The sequence below is a fragment of the Pinus tabuliformis genome, chromosome 7, assembly GCF_031772625.1.
Source record: "Pinus tabuliformis cultivar Carrire ecotype Pingquan chromosome 7, CPIR1, whole genome shotgun sequence".
Lineage (NCBI taxonomy): Eukaryota > Viridiplantae > Streptophyta > Pinopsida > Pinales > Pinaceae > Pinus > Pinus tabuliformis.
The window spans coordinates 1,908,629,487-1,908,643,192 of NC_142293.1; the positions used below are offsets into that span (position 1 = coordinate 1,908,629,487).

A 13,706-nucleotide genomic window follows, 5' to 3' on the forward strand; every position below is an offset into this window, starting at 1 on the left:
GGGATGACTGTGATTTGGAAGCCCCGAAAAGTAATAATTACAAACCTATTATCTACTCTGCATACTCTTGGCCTAGTTCTATTTAACTGGAATAGCTGAGATTGGATTTATAAAAAATAATTATGGTTGTCACTTGATTGGAAAAAAGGACAAGCATAACTACAATAAAGACTTGATCAAACAAGTAGAGTAAATGGTGACTAATTCGGAAATTGCATTCTAATGTTGTAAAGGTTGTGAATCAACAACAATGGATGTCAATAGTATCTGACAAGGGGATTGGCTATGATTTCGATGCTCCCAAAAGTAATCATTACAAGCTTATAACCTAATCATCATACTCCCTCCCTACTTCTATTTAATTTTCTTAGCCGAAATGAGATTTATAATGAATGCCTATTGTCCTCACTAGACCAATCAATTAATCTACTACTTCATCAACACTGTCTAGAATAACCCATGCTCTTGTGGCTTTATTCCCAAGGGTTCACAACCAAGGATCGATTGAAACACTAACTATTAACTTAAGTGATTTTGATTACAAAACACAATTAATTTTATAGAAAATAATGGCAACAAAACCACTATAAAATCGTCATAGAATGAGGTGAAGAAACTGTTGTATGACCTACTTATTGCAATGAAAATATGAGAAGAAAATTGTGTAGCAGTAAAAAAATATTGAGATGAATTTTGGTGATGATGTGCTAACAAACTAGGGAATTAGTTCATAGGTTGAACATCAGTGTCACAATTATAGATTTCCAGTCTATTGTGCTAAATATATAGTAAATGCGAAGGTCAAATTGGTTTCACTGATTCAAACTAACGAGATGAATTTTGGTGATGATGTTCTAACAAACTAGGGAATTAGTTCATAGGTTGAATATCACTGTCTCAATTATAGATTTCCACTCTATTGTGCTAAATATATAGTAAATGAGAAGGTCAAATTGGTTTCAGTAATTCAAATTCAAACTAATGAATGTAGGATAATGGATGCTCAATCTCACATGAGTATGAATATCATGTATAATTAGGGGGTCACACATATCAGGTATGCTACATTGCATACTTAAGTTATTCAATTAGAGTCACAAATCTATAATGTATTACTACCATGTATACTTTATTTATTTCAAATTCATCCATCGATTGGAATTAAAAATGATATCGTAATAATTTTAATACTTCATGTGTTCCACTTTAGAAATATATAAGATATTTGAAGTCAAACTTGAAATGATTGAAATGACATTTCTATCAAACTAGCAATTTTAAGGTGGTGAATTCTATAGAAACATTGCAAGAACACTTCAGATACAGGTTGAAGTCATCATCAAGAGTTTGGGGATGGACACTGTTCGGTAACCTATCAAATTCTGGGATTGGTGACATTGTTGTCCATGGTAGAACCTCGCTGACTGCCTCTTCCACCATTTTTTATTTGAATTTTATCTCTTTGGTATCCATCTTGGTTTGCACCAGAAAAGAAACCATTACCACGTCCACGAAAGGAACCTCCCCCGGCTTTGTTGTTTACTAAATTATTAAGTCCATTTCCTTGAACGTCATAGGAATAGCCACCACGTCCTCTTTCTCCATCATTTGTTAAACCCTCCCGAGGAGGGTGTTTCTCCCTCATAAAGACTTGATGGCCACCAATTAGAATAGGGGATGCATCAATTGCACGTTGGACTGAAGCTATGTCTTCAAAATCAACAAAACCAAAACAGTATCGAATCCCTTTGCTACTCTTAACGTTAATCCCAGAAGGTTTAATTGCCCCAAACTTCTTTAACTCCTCCCCAAGTTGAGATGTTGGGAATTTCTGATAATTCCAGAACAAAAATAACTGAATAGAGAATAATGCTCTGTTTCTTAACACAGGAAAACAAAAAAAATGTTTCCAGAGGACAGAGTTTCATCAACACACATAAAAAGAAACTTGTTTTCATTAATAAGATAGCTATTACAAAATTCTTCCTCTCAGAGAGGGATTTCACAAAGAACTCTTCAGATGCAGTACCAAAAAAAACTTCAGTGTCTCTCATGCAAATTTAACACACCCTATCTTTGCACTGCTGTGCAAAAAAAAAGCTCTGTCTTTGCTGGAAAATACACTTTCTTTGCTTGAAAATTTCTTTTACACTACTGTGTGTAAAAAAAAATTCCTTACATTCGCATTGCTATGTGTAAAAAATTCTTACTTCTTTTCATATGCGCGTTGCTGCTGCGTATTGCCCTCTTTTCATATTCAACAACAAAAAAAAACATGACATAAATTTTTTGTTTGACTTGTGCCGTGTAAAAAAATAATTACACCCGTGAATTAAAAAAAATGCTACACCTCCTATTTACCAACCACAATACATTTATATTAATTACATTTAACATGGCGATTTTTTTTGTTTTAACCGTAGATTACGGTTCTCTGTAATATCGCACGGAAGATCTAGGGACAAGAAGCAGTGAAGTACCCTCATGCTCATGAGCTATCATAATGTTGATCTTGCCCTCAATAATCGAATGGCTAACAGTCAATCTCGCACAACCCTTTCTTCTGAACTTTACGCGTCGGGGAAGGTAGTTTTGGCAAAAACTGCTCAGACACGTGTCCAGCATTGAATATGCTCGCTACCGTGAGAGGAAAGCCATCAATCGGTGAAAATTGGTGCGGGGAAGGAACTGGCAGTTTTCCAAAAGTAAACACTGCAGTTGAAATTAGTATTTCAACACTCCCCTTTAATTTCAACTACTGGGTTATGAGTCATACCCAGAAATTTCCTCAAAAACTCAAAACATTTCTACCCCAATGGTTTGGTCAGAATATCAACAACCTGCTCCTGAGCCTTGCAGTGTTCTAAAACAATTTCTTCATTGTTTACCAATTCCCTGATGTAATGGAACATTGTGTCAATGTGTTTTATTCTCTTATGAAACACATTATTCTTGGATAATGCAATAGCTGAGCTATTGTCACAAAAAATCACAGTTCCTTTTGCTTGTTCTTGGCATAAGCTCCTTAACATCCTTCTCATCCAAATTGCATGACATGTTGCTACTGTAGCTACCACATATTCTGCCTCTGCTGTAGACAATGCTACAATAGGTTGTTTTTTAGAAGCCCATGAAATGGCTCATGAACCCATGTGAAAAACATAACCGGATGTGCTTTTTCGATCATCTACACTTCGAGCCCAATCACTATCAGTGTATCGAGTTAAATCTAAACATTCTAAAATAGTATATAAAATGCCAAACCTTTTAGTACCTTTAACATACCTCACAATCCTTTTTGTTGCCTCCCAATGTGCTTCTTTTGGCCTCTCCATGAATCTAGAAATTAAACTAACAGCATGCATTATATCCAACCTAGTTGTAGTCAAATACATGAGGCTACCGACTATGCTCTTGTACAAACTAGGATCAAAATCCTTGTTGTTGTCCTCTTTCCTGAGTTTTAATCCCATCACTGTGGGAGTGATTGTTGCTTTGCTCTCGTGCGTATTAAATCTTTCCAACACTTCATTAACATATTTTTTTTGTGAGATAAAAATCCCGTTTTCATTTTTTTCTACTTATATTCCTAAGAAGTATCTCAACAAACCCATGTCAATCATTTCAAATTCTACTTTCGTGACTGTTTTGAAATTTTCAATAAGGTAATCATCATTACTTGTGAAAATAACATCATCAACATATAACACAACAATTAGTATTTTACCATCCTTTTCTTTGATGTACAGAGTGGGTTCTCCCTCACATTGTTCAAATCTATTTTCGAGTAGATAGGAATCTATCATATTGTACCACACTCCTGGTGCTTGCTTCAACCCATAAATAGCTTTCTTCAATCTACACACTTTGCGCTCTTGGCCTTTCTTTTCATATCCTAGAGCTTGTTCAATGTAAACTCTTCCATTAACACTCCATTTAGGAATGCTCACTTCACGTCCATTTGGTAAACTTTCCACATGTTTTGTGCTGCTATGGAGAGCACTGCTCTCACGGTTTCCATTCTAGCAACTGGTGCAAAAGTTTCCTCATAGTCTCTCCCATACTACTCCTTATATCCTTTCACAACCAATCTTGCCTTATGTCTTTCTATCTTTCCTTGTGTCTTTGCCTTATGTCTTTCTATCTTTCCTTGTGTCTTTCTATTGTCATTGGGATCATATAGTATGATTTTGGATATGAACAGGTTCTATTTTCATGGGAGGAAAGTGGATTGTTACGACAAGTCCATTAAGTGTTTGGATGACAATGGAGAATAAATAATATTGCAGGGTAAAAAGATGGAAACATTAGTTAGAATGGTGAGAGTGATGCAAGTAAAGCGTAGTCGCAGAAAAGTGTGTGTGTTATTTGCAGTGCATATTTCTAGCCATAAAGGTAAGGATGTTGAGGAAGTAGAGGTATTGAACAAGTACTCGATCTTGCAACAATTTCAGGATGTATTTCCCGCAAATATTTCATAGTTTCCTCCACACATAGAAGTGGAATTTTCCATTGAGATTGTACTCGGAGTAGCACCAGCATCGAAGGCACCATATAGCATTAAAGGAAATTCTTGACAAGGGATACATTAGGCCAAGTGTATCCCCTTGTGGTGCACCAATATTATTTTTGAATAAGAAGGATGGTACTTCAGGCTATGAATTTATTACAAGAAGTTGAACGAGGTGACCATCAAGAACATGAATCTATTTTCGAGGATTGATGATTTTTTTGATCAATTGAAGCAAGCAATAGTGTTCTCGAAGATCGATCTGAGATTAAGATATCATGAGGTACACATTAAGGAAGAGGACATTTACAAGACAACTTTCCAAAATAGGTATGAGCATTATGAATTTTTTGTGGTCCCATCTTGTTCGACTAATGCTCCATCTATGCTAATTTGATTGACGAATAGTGTGTTTCATTCTTTGTTGGACAAGTTTGTTATTATATTCATTGATGACATATTGTAATACTCTAAGAATGAGGGAGAACATGTGGAGAACTTAGTCAAAATGTTGAAATTACTCAAAGAGTGTTAGTTTTATGCCAAGTTAAGAAAATGTAGTTTCTTTCAAACAAACGTACATTACATCGAACATGTTGTTTCCAAGGGAGCCATAGGAGTGGATCCTGAGAAAATAAGAGCTATCATGGAGTGGGAAGATCCTAGAAATGTTTATGAGGTAAGGTAGTTCATGGGGTTAGCGGGTTATTATAGGAGGTTCATAAGGAACTTATATTGCAATGCATATCCTATTACGTCAATATAGAGGCAAGGTAAGAAATTTGAATGCACAGAGGAATGTGAAGACAATTTCAAATAGTGAAGAAGTTGTTGAGAAAGGCTCGAGTGTTAAGTATTGCAGATCCAGACAAAACGTTTCTGGTATCTACAAATTCTTACAAGAGAGGACATGGTGGAGCTCTTATTTAAAAAGGATAGGTAGTAGGATATGAGTCATGGAAACCTAATGAACATGAATAGAATTATTCGACACATGATCTTGAGTTAGTAGTAATCATCCATGCATTGGATATGTGGAGGCATTATCTTCTTCGCAGGAGGTTCATATTGATGAGCGATCATAGTGGATATAGGTATCTATTTGGCCAATCAAATCTAAATGCCAAATAAGCTATATTGTTGGCCACGACTAGTGAGTTGAATAGGGTTGCACAGGCTTAAGGAGGAGAGTACAGGTGAATCACATAGTGACTATGAGCTCTTGTGCGATAGATCTACATGATTGGATCTTATAGGTAAGACAAGAGGATGATAGGTACATGGAGCTTACGCACAAGTTATATGAGGGTACAAGTGATCAAGATGAGGACTATTGTCTTACAACATATGGTTTGGTGAGATTTAGGGACAGGATCTATGTGTCGAATGGGAGTGAGATCGAGAAGACTATATTTTGAGATTTTCATGTGATGCCCTCTTTAGATAAAGTAGTGAAGAAGTTTTAACATTGCCCGAATATGAAGAAGGAAGTGGTAGAGCTTGTGGGTAGATGCTTAGACTTTCAATAGGTCAAAGCATAATGCAAGCATATAGGTCAACTACTAAAACCAATTCTGATTCTAGAGTAGAAAAGGGAGGTCATTTTCGTGGATTTCATCATAGGTTTACTTAGGGCATCTAGAAAACATGATTCCATCATGTATGTGGTGGATGGATTGACTAAGTTATAGCACTTCATTCTAGTTAAGTCTACTTATTGAGCTAGTGATTTTGGCATAGGTATTCATCAAAGATGTAGTGAGGTTGCATTCTTTTCCAAGGAAGATTGCGTTAGACATGGATTCTAGTTCACTTCCAAGTTTTGGAAGGAGTTTTTTGTTGGTTTGGGTATAGAGTTGGCCTTCAACATAGCCTATGCAAATAGATGGATAGAGAGAGAGGTTCAATATGATATTCGAGGACATGTTGAGGATGCATTTCATGTATTAGTAGAGGAGATAGGAGTACCTTCCACTGCTTGAGTTTATTTACAACAATGGGTATCAATAGTCACTCAAGATGAGTCTATTTGAGGCACTATATGGGAGGAGTTGTAACACTCCCATTAGTTGCAGTGATCCAATGAAAATGTTGTTGATAGGATGAGATATGTTGGCAGAGATAGAATAGGATATGCAGGTAATAAAAAAGAATCTAAAGGCAGCACAGGACAGACATAAGTGCTATGAAGATTAGAACAAGTTGTTTAAGGATTTATAGGTTGGGGCACAAGTGTACTTACACATCACGACCAAGAATACATCCTTGAGGATTAGATCATGTGACAAGTTGGCACCTCAACTTTTTGGATGGGGAAGGAGGTAACCCCAACTCAAAATCTATTTCAACAAAGGACAAGTTGAAGAATATAGGACATTGATACTATAGGGAACATAATTGTAATAAGGAGTTGATGAGAGAAGAAATGTTGCCTAATTCAAGAAAGGCCATGCTTATGACAAAGACATTTCCCTCCAAACCAAAAATCAATGAAGATAGTATATTGAAACCTTAGAGACCCCAAGATACCAGATGTTATAGTGAAATAATAAGTGAAATTGCATCTGAGTGTTGGAAAGGTTGTCAATCAATTGAAATTAATGCAAGTAGTCACATAAGGGGATTCACTATGATTTGGAAGCACCCAAAAGTAATAATTACAAACCTATTATCTACTCCTCATACTCTTGGCCTAGTTCTATTTAATTGGCATAACTGAAATTTGATTTATAACAAATAATTATGGTTGTCACTTGATTGGAAAAAAGGACAAGCATAACTACAATAAGGACTTGATCAAATAAGTAGGAGAAATGGTGACTAATTCAGAAATGGCATCCTAATGTTGTAAAGGTTGTGACTCAACAACAATGGATGTCAATAGTCTCTCACAACTAGATTGGCTATGATTTGGATGAGCCCAAAAGTAATCATTACAAGCTTATAACCTAATCCTCATACTCCCAGCCTACTTCTATTTAATTTTCTTAGCTGAAATGAGATTTATAATGAATGCCTATTGTCCTCACTAAACCAATTAATTAATCTACTACTTCATCAACACTCTCCACAATAACCCATGTTCTTGTGGCTTTATTCCCAAGGGTTCACAACCAAGGATCTATTGAAACACTAACTATTAACTTAAGTGATTTTGATTACAAAATTCCACTCTATTGTGCTAAATATATAGTAAATGCTAAGGTCAAATTGGTTTCAGTAATTCAAACTAACTAGATGAATTATGGTGATGATGTGCTAACAAACAAGGGAATTAGTTCATAGGTTGAATATCATTGTCTGGATTATAGATTTCAAGTCTATTGTGCTAAATATATAGTAAATGCAAGGTCAAATTGGTTTTAGTAATTCAAATTCAAGCTAACTACAGGATAACCTATGCTCAGTCTCACATGAGCATGAATATCATGTATAATTGGGATCACACACATATAAGGTATGCTACATCAAGTTATTAAATTAGAGTCACAAATCTATAATGTATTACTACCATGTATACTTTATTTATTTCAAATTGATCCATCCATTAGAATTAAAAATGATATCAAAATAATTTTAATACTTCATGTGTTCCACTTTAGAAATATATAAGATATTTGAAGTCAAACTTGAAATGATTGAAATGACATTTCTATCAAACTAGCAATTTTAAGGTGGTGAATTCTATAGAAACATTGCAAGAACACTTCAAGTCATCATCAAGTGTTTGGGGTGGGCACCCTACGGTAACCTATCAAATTCTGGGATTGCTGACGTTGTTGTTCATCGTAGAACCTCGCTGACTGCCTCTTGCACCAGAAAAGCCACCATTACCACGTCCAGGAAAGGAACCTCGTCCAGCTCTGTTGTTTACGAAATTATTTCGTCCATTTCCTTGAACACGATAGGAATAGCCACCACGTCCTCTTTCTCCATCATTTGTTAAACCCTCCCCAGGAGGGCGTTTCTCCCTGATAAAGACTTGACGGCCACCAATTAGAATAGGGGATGCATCAATTGCACGTTGGACTGAAGCTGTTTCTAAAACCAAAACAGTATTGACTCCCTTTGCTACTCTTAACGCTAATCCCAGAAGGCTTAATTGCCCCAAACTTCTTAAACTCCTCCCCAAGTTGGGAAGCGGTAACATTCACAGGCAACTTGTTGATAAAAATAGAGAACCCACTTTCTTCTGCAGTGCTTTTAACAGTCCTAATGACATGATTGGAACTTGGTGCAGTGGAAATGGAAGTAGTTGCTGGACGTTGAGCTGAATTTCGTACATCCCTTCCCGTCACGAGAGACGATTTCTTAAATGCAACCACGGGTGGTGCTGCATTTTGTTTAAGAATTGAAGCATAGGTCTTTTGACTTGCTTGGACCTCTGCTGGAGTTTCTTGAGGAGAAGGAGGCAGTTCTCCGTTGTGAGCTTGTTCAATTTCTGATCCCTTTTGGCCACCAGAGTCTTCTGTGACTTCCTTCTGCTGCACGTCATTTTTATGTACCTCCTCAGCAACATTAGCAGGTTCCTCCAGCGCTGTTGTGGATGGCTCACTCACATCGCTTTGACCTACTTCTTCAGGTTTGACAACTGGGCCTGAGACATCATATGCTTTGGCAGCATCTTCCGAAACATTTTGCTCTTGTCGTTGTGGTGCTTCACCTAAATACCTTACAACGTCATTCAATACAAAGTACCCCCTTTCCTGAGGAGCGAGGGAAAAGGATTGAGTGAATGTTCGCGTTCCACTGTTTTTAAAGGTAATTGATCCAGTAACCAAAACATGTAATCCTTTGTTATAAGACAACTGTGAATCGGTTGTCTTGATCTCCACCTCTAACGCACTGTAGTCTGGGGAGGTTACCAGCTGATTGATACCCCCCACAGTAGTCACCGATATCATTTGTCCACTGGGGTCCGGGCGACCAAGTATGCTGCAATTCTGATAAAACTTGTACAGCGATTCAGGTGACCGAACAAGAACATTGTAATAGTGGTTCACAAAGGCAGTCCCAATCTGCTGTACATCAGGAACCTTAGGTATGGCAGCTTGTTGGATGGCCATTTCCCTGACAAGAAACTGTTTGGAGTTCACCGAAGAAGATTGAATTCGCTCCGAGTTCGCTTCGAGTAACAGAAACTGTGGCCAATCAAACCCACCTCTTTGTCAAAGCTTCCTTGCGCTAATTTGTCTTTGCTACTTCTTGCCATCAACGTCAGGTTGGTGTTGATATATATTAATATTTGAAATCGGTATGGCCGACAAAAAAATTTCAAACTCGTTAATCGTCACGTTCGACATCAATTGGATTGGGAGGGTTTAATAATAAATGTTCTTTAAAGAATATATATGTTTTAAATAAAGTACAAAAATATGTATACGTGTAAGAGTTTTGTAGCTAAAAAATTTACGTGTAAGAGTGTTGGTTGTAAAAAGTTTTTAAAAGGTTTACCATGATGATGATAGTGGGTAATTTCCACTTGGATTAAACTCTTGTATTGTTTCTTAGTTTTTAATTGATGGGTAAATTTTTTCAGCTTTAGACAATATCTCTTTTTCATATTGTGCACATTTAGAACCTTTGAATGGAGTAGTCATTGCCTCAATCATAGTTCCCATGAAAATGTTATGCCACTTGAAAGTTGACCTTAGTGTTTTCACCACCATAATTCCAGAGGATGCCACATCATTCTGAATTATTCATGGAAAAGGGGTTACCCACATGATCATGAGGCTCCAGAATATTGTGTATTTTAACCTCAGTTGAAGAGTTGAGGTAGTCTCACCTAACCACTGGTAAATTATCATGTTGTGTTGTAACTTGCCACTAGGAGGAAAAGGTGTACAAACTAAGGAGCTATGAGGGATACAAAGAGACACTGGCACATAGAGAGGATTTTTTCAATATAGCAGCCCATGAAACACATGTCTTACTTCATTATGCTTGCAAACATTCTTTATTCAAATAAAGAGAGGAGAGCAACCTCACCTTCCAGTTGGGTTTTCTCTAATGTGCATGCATAGATAACTAAATAGTAATTTACAAACCTTCATAGTGTAGATTTGGGATTTTAAGTATAATTTATCACAACTATTGTGATGAACTATCAAGTGGGATATCCAGGACAATTTATGGATAAGAAAAGAGAGAGGCCACTTAAAGAAGCTATTGTTGGGTGCATATTGGCAGAATCAAAATCTAGCGAAATGCAAGATTCAGAATATGAACTTCAATATAGCAAGATAGTAGAATACATTTAATATATGCAAGATAATGCTTTGATCTACAAGTTTATAGGGATGTGGATTTTTGGAAAATAATTGATCTAGTGGATCCAAAATAAATGGAAACCTAAAGGAAAAAGTAAACTTGGAGTTAGGAGACAAAGGCTTATGTACAAAAAAAATTGCTAGTATGGATTGTAGAACATAGATTTTATAGCAAGATCCTTACTTCTTCAATAATGCCAGGATTTTCATGAGATTATAGAAGGAGAAGTACAACCCAAAGAACTAACCTTTTTTTAGTTATTTTGGTTCATCTCTAAATTATTTCTCTCCTAAAGGAATACTAAGAATAAGAAACTCTCCATGGAATCAGTAATTCCTTTGCCAACTTAGTTAATTTTTTTAAGTCTACAAAAAGAGGATGATACCACATCCTATTTCACTATATGTATCTATATGATTATATCATAGCATATATTAGCTTTAATATACATTTATTATCAAGAAAATATCTAGAGTCATCATTAAACTGTGGGCATGTCCTATTTTGATGTCAATGGTGCCATGCAATTGGACACATGTTCAAGGATTTCCCTCTTATCTTAAAGGAATTCATGTGGATTACTCCACTAATATAAACCAAGAACCCTTTGAAAAAGCCACATAAAGGAAAGTGTATATGTGGTCCTAAGGGGAAGTGAGTTCATGACAAAAACGTGTATAAAAAGTAAGTTTGAGTTTCTAACCTCCCAAGAGGCTATCTCAACAAAACATGATGATCATGAATCCTCCAAAATGGAGAAGTAACCCAAATTCATTATTAATTTTAGAAAAGTACAAGTTGAAGACTCAACGAGAATATTAGTAGAACCCTTTCCAAAATATATGGCAAAAATAATAATTGAAGAAGATAAGACACATGTCACTTCAAAGGACATGGATCTATGTGAATAAATCCTATTAGAACTAGCAGAGTATTGGAATTGGGAAGTATCCATAAACTATTCTATATCATCATATTCATATCCTTCACAAAGATTATCTCAAGGAAAACAAACGAAAAGTTAATACTCAACATGAATCCAAGTATTTGAATCCTTATCTAAGCATTTAACATCACACATTTAAAGATCCTTGTAAGCTAGTAAAGATGGTAAAAAAAGTATAGCATTACTACAACAAGGACTTGATCAGACAAGTTGGAGAAATGTTGGCTAATTAAGGATGGTCCATGTTGATGAGAAAGGAATTTCCCTATACCCAAACCAAAATTCCATGAATATAATATATTTGAACATTAGAGGCCCCAAATATATCATAGAATAAATTCTTCTTAAGGAACATATCTATTTATATATTCGTGTGATGATACTTCGCGCGTGATACTAAATGTTTTAGTGAAAAGGTAAGTGAAATTACATTCTAGAGTTGGAAAGGTGTTCAATCACTAGCAATGGATGCTAGTAGTCACACACGGGGACTTGTTATGATTTGGAAACCTTAGAAACTAATAATTATACACCTACTCCTCATATTACCTTGGCCTCTTTCTATTTAATTGGCTTAGATGAAATTGGATATATAACCAATGTCTATGGTCCTCACTTGACTAGGAAAAAAAATAACTTTCTTCAAAATTTAAAAAATCTTGGACCCATTCTAGTACGATCTATGGTTAATATGTGGTGATTTCATTCTAATAAAATCAATGGAGAAAAAATGAGAATGGATATTGTTATATGAAACCTATGGCTGCACACAAAAGTATCCTACCTACAACTAGTGGCCTACTCTAGAACAACAGAAAGAAAATAATATAATGTCACCATTAGAGAAATTGGAGAATGGAAATATGCTTAATGGGATCCCCAACAAGCTTCATTCTCCTCTCACTCTATAAGCTCGAGTCATAGCTCTCATCCCTATAATTTGATCCTGCACAAACACTCAACACAAACCAAATATCTATGACATCTATGTACCATTATCCAATAACTCTATTCAATGGATCAACATAGCATTGAAATATATGAATGTAAACATAACATAACACATATAGGAAAACAATATACTCTTTGTATTAATATGAAAGGGAGAGAGTTTACAACCAAAAGTGGAAAATGATCTTGTAGAGATCTCCCCAAGTTGACTTATCCTTCCTTGTCACAATGCACACGTGAAGGTCATCCTTATGCATGGAAATGATAAATCTCTTATCATCAAAGAAACAATACGAGGGTATGATCAGTCTCTAAATTCCAACCCTCATGTTGCACATGGCTATATATTTATAGGAGACTGTGGTAGTTTAAGAATTATTATCCATTTACCAATCGAGGCTTCAGATCCACTTAGAAGGGGAGGATGAGCTCAAGAGGTAAGAGGTTAAATATTCAGATCAGATAGGATTTAAATTTCATATCCAAGGTAAATGGTTGTAACAAATCCTAGAAGCTTCTAGAAGAGGAAGCTTCAGGATTCTTTTTATTTTTCTTGAATTTCTAGAATCAACACACCCCAAATAAGGAACAACCTATTGTTGATTAGAGAAGGCGAAGAAGGGAGAAACCAGCTACTCAACATAGTTCCCTAAAGGGACAGGGTCCGTTGGGACTTAAAAGCACTAAAATAAGGTAGTCAAACTCAGAAACATAGGGATTTTGGAGAGTCATGCATATAACTTTGTGTAGGTATGATGAAAAGGTGTTCATGGATGTTGATTGATCTAGTTGGTAGGCCTATTTAGATGTGACAAAATGGCCTCTAACAGATTGACCCTGAAGTGCAAAGTTAGAAATGACAAGTGATGACTAAAGTGCTTTACCTTGTGAAAAGTTTGAATTAAGAACAACTCGTTGAATCATCATTTGTTACAATATTATTTCATCATGATATAGTTGTTGAGGGAAGCATACCCATATTCAACACATAAGCTAACATTACATGTATAATGATCAAGAAGTCAT

At 35.9% G+C, this 13,706-nt stretch overlaps 1 protein-coding gene across 1 annotated transcript; it reads right to left on the minus strand.

Annotated features, from left to right (window-relative positions):
* Positions 1–1,375: 1,375 nt before the first annotated feature.
* LOC149256126 (nuclear transport factor 2-like) lies at positions 1,376–9,576 on the minus strand. Its single transcript, XM_089455239.1, has 3 exons — positions 8,697–9,576; positions 8,286–8,593; positions 1,376–1,831 (listed from the first exon to the last, which is right to left on the minus strand). The coding sequence occupies exons 1-3, from the start codon at positions 9,574–9,576 to the stop codon at positions 1,376–1,378; spliced, it is 1,644 nt and encodes a 547-aa protein (XP_089311365.1).
* Positions 9,577–13,706: the final 4,130 nt, after the last annotated feature.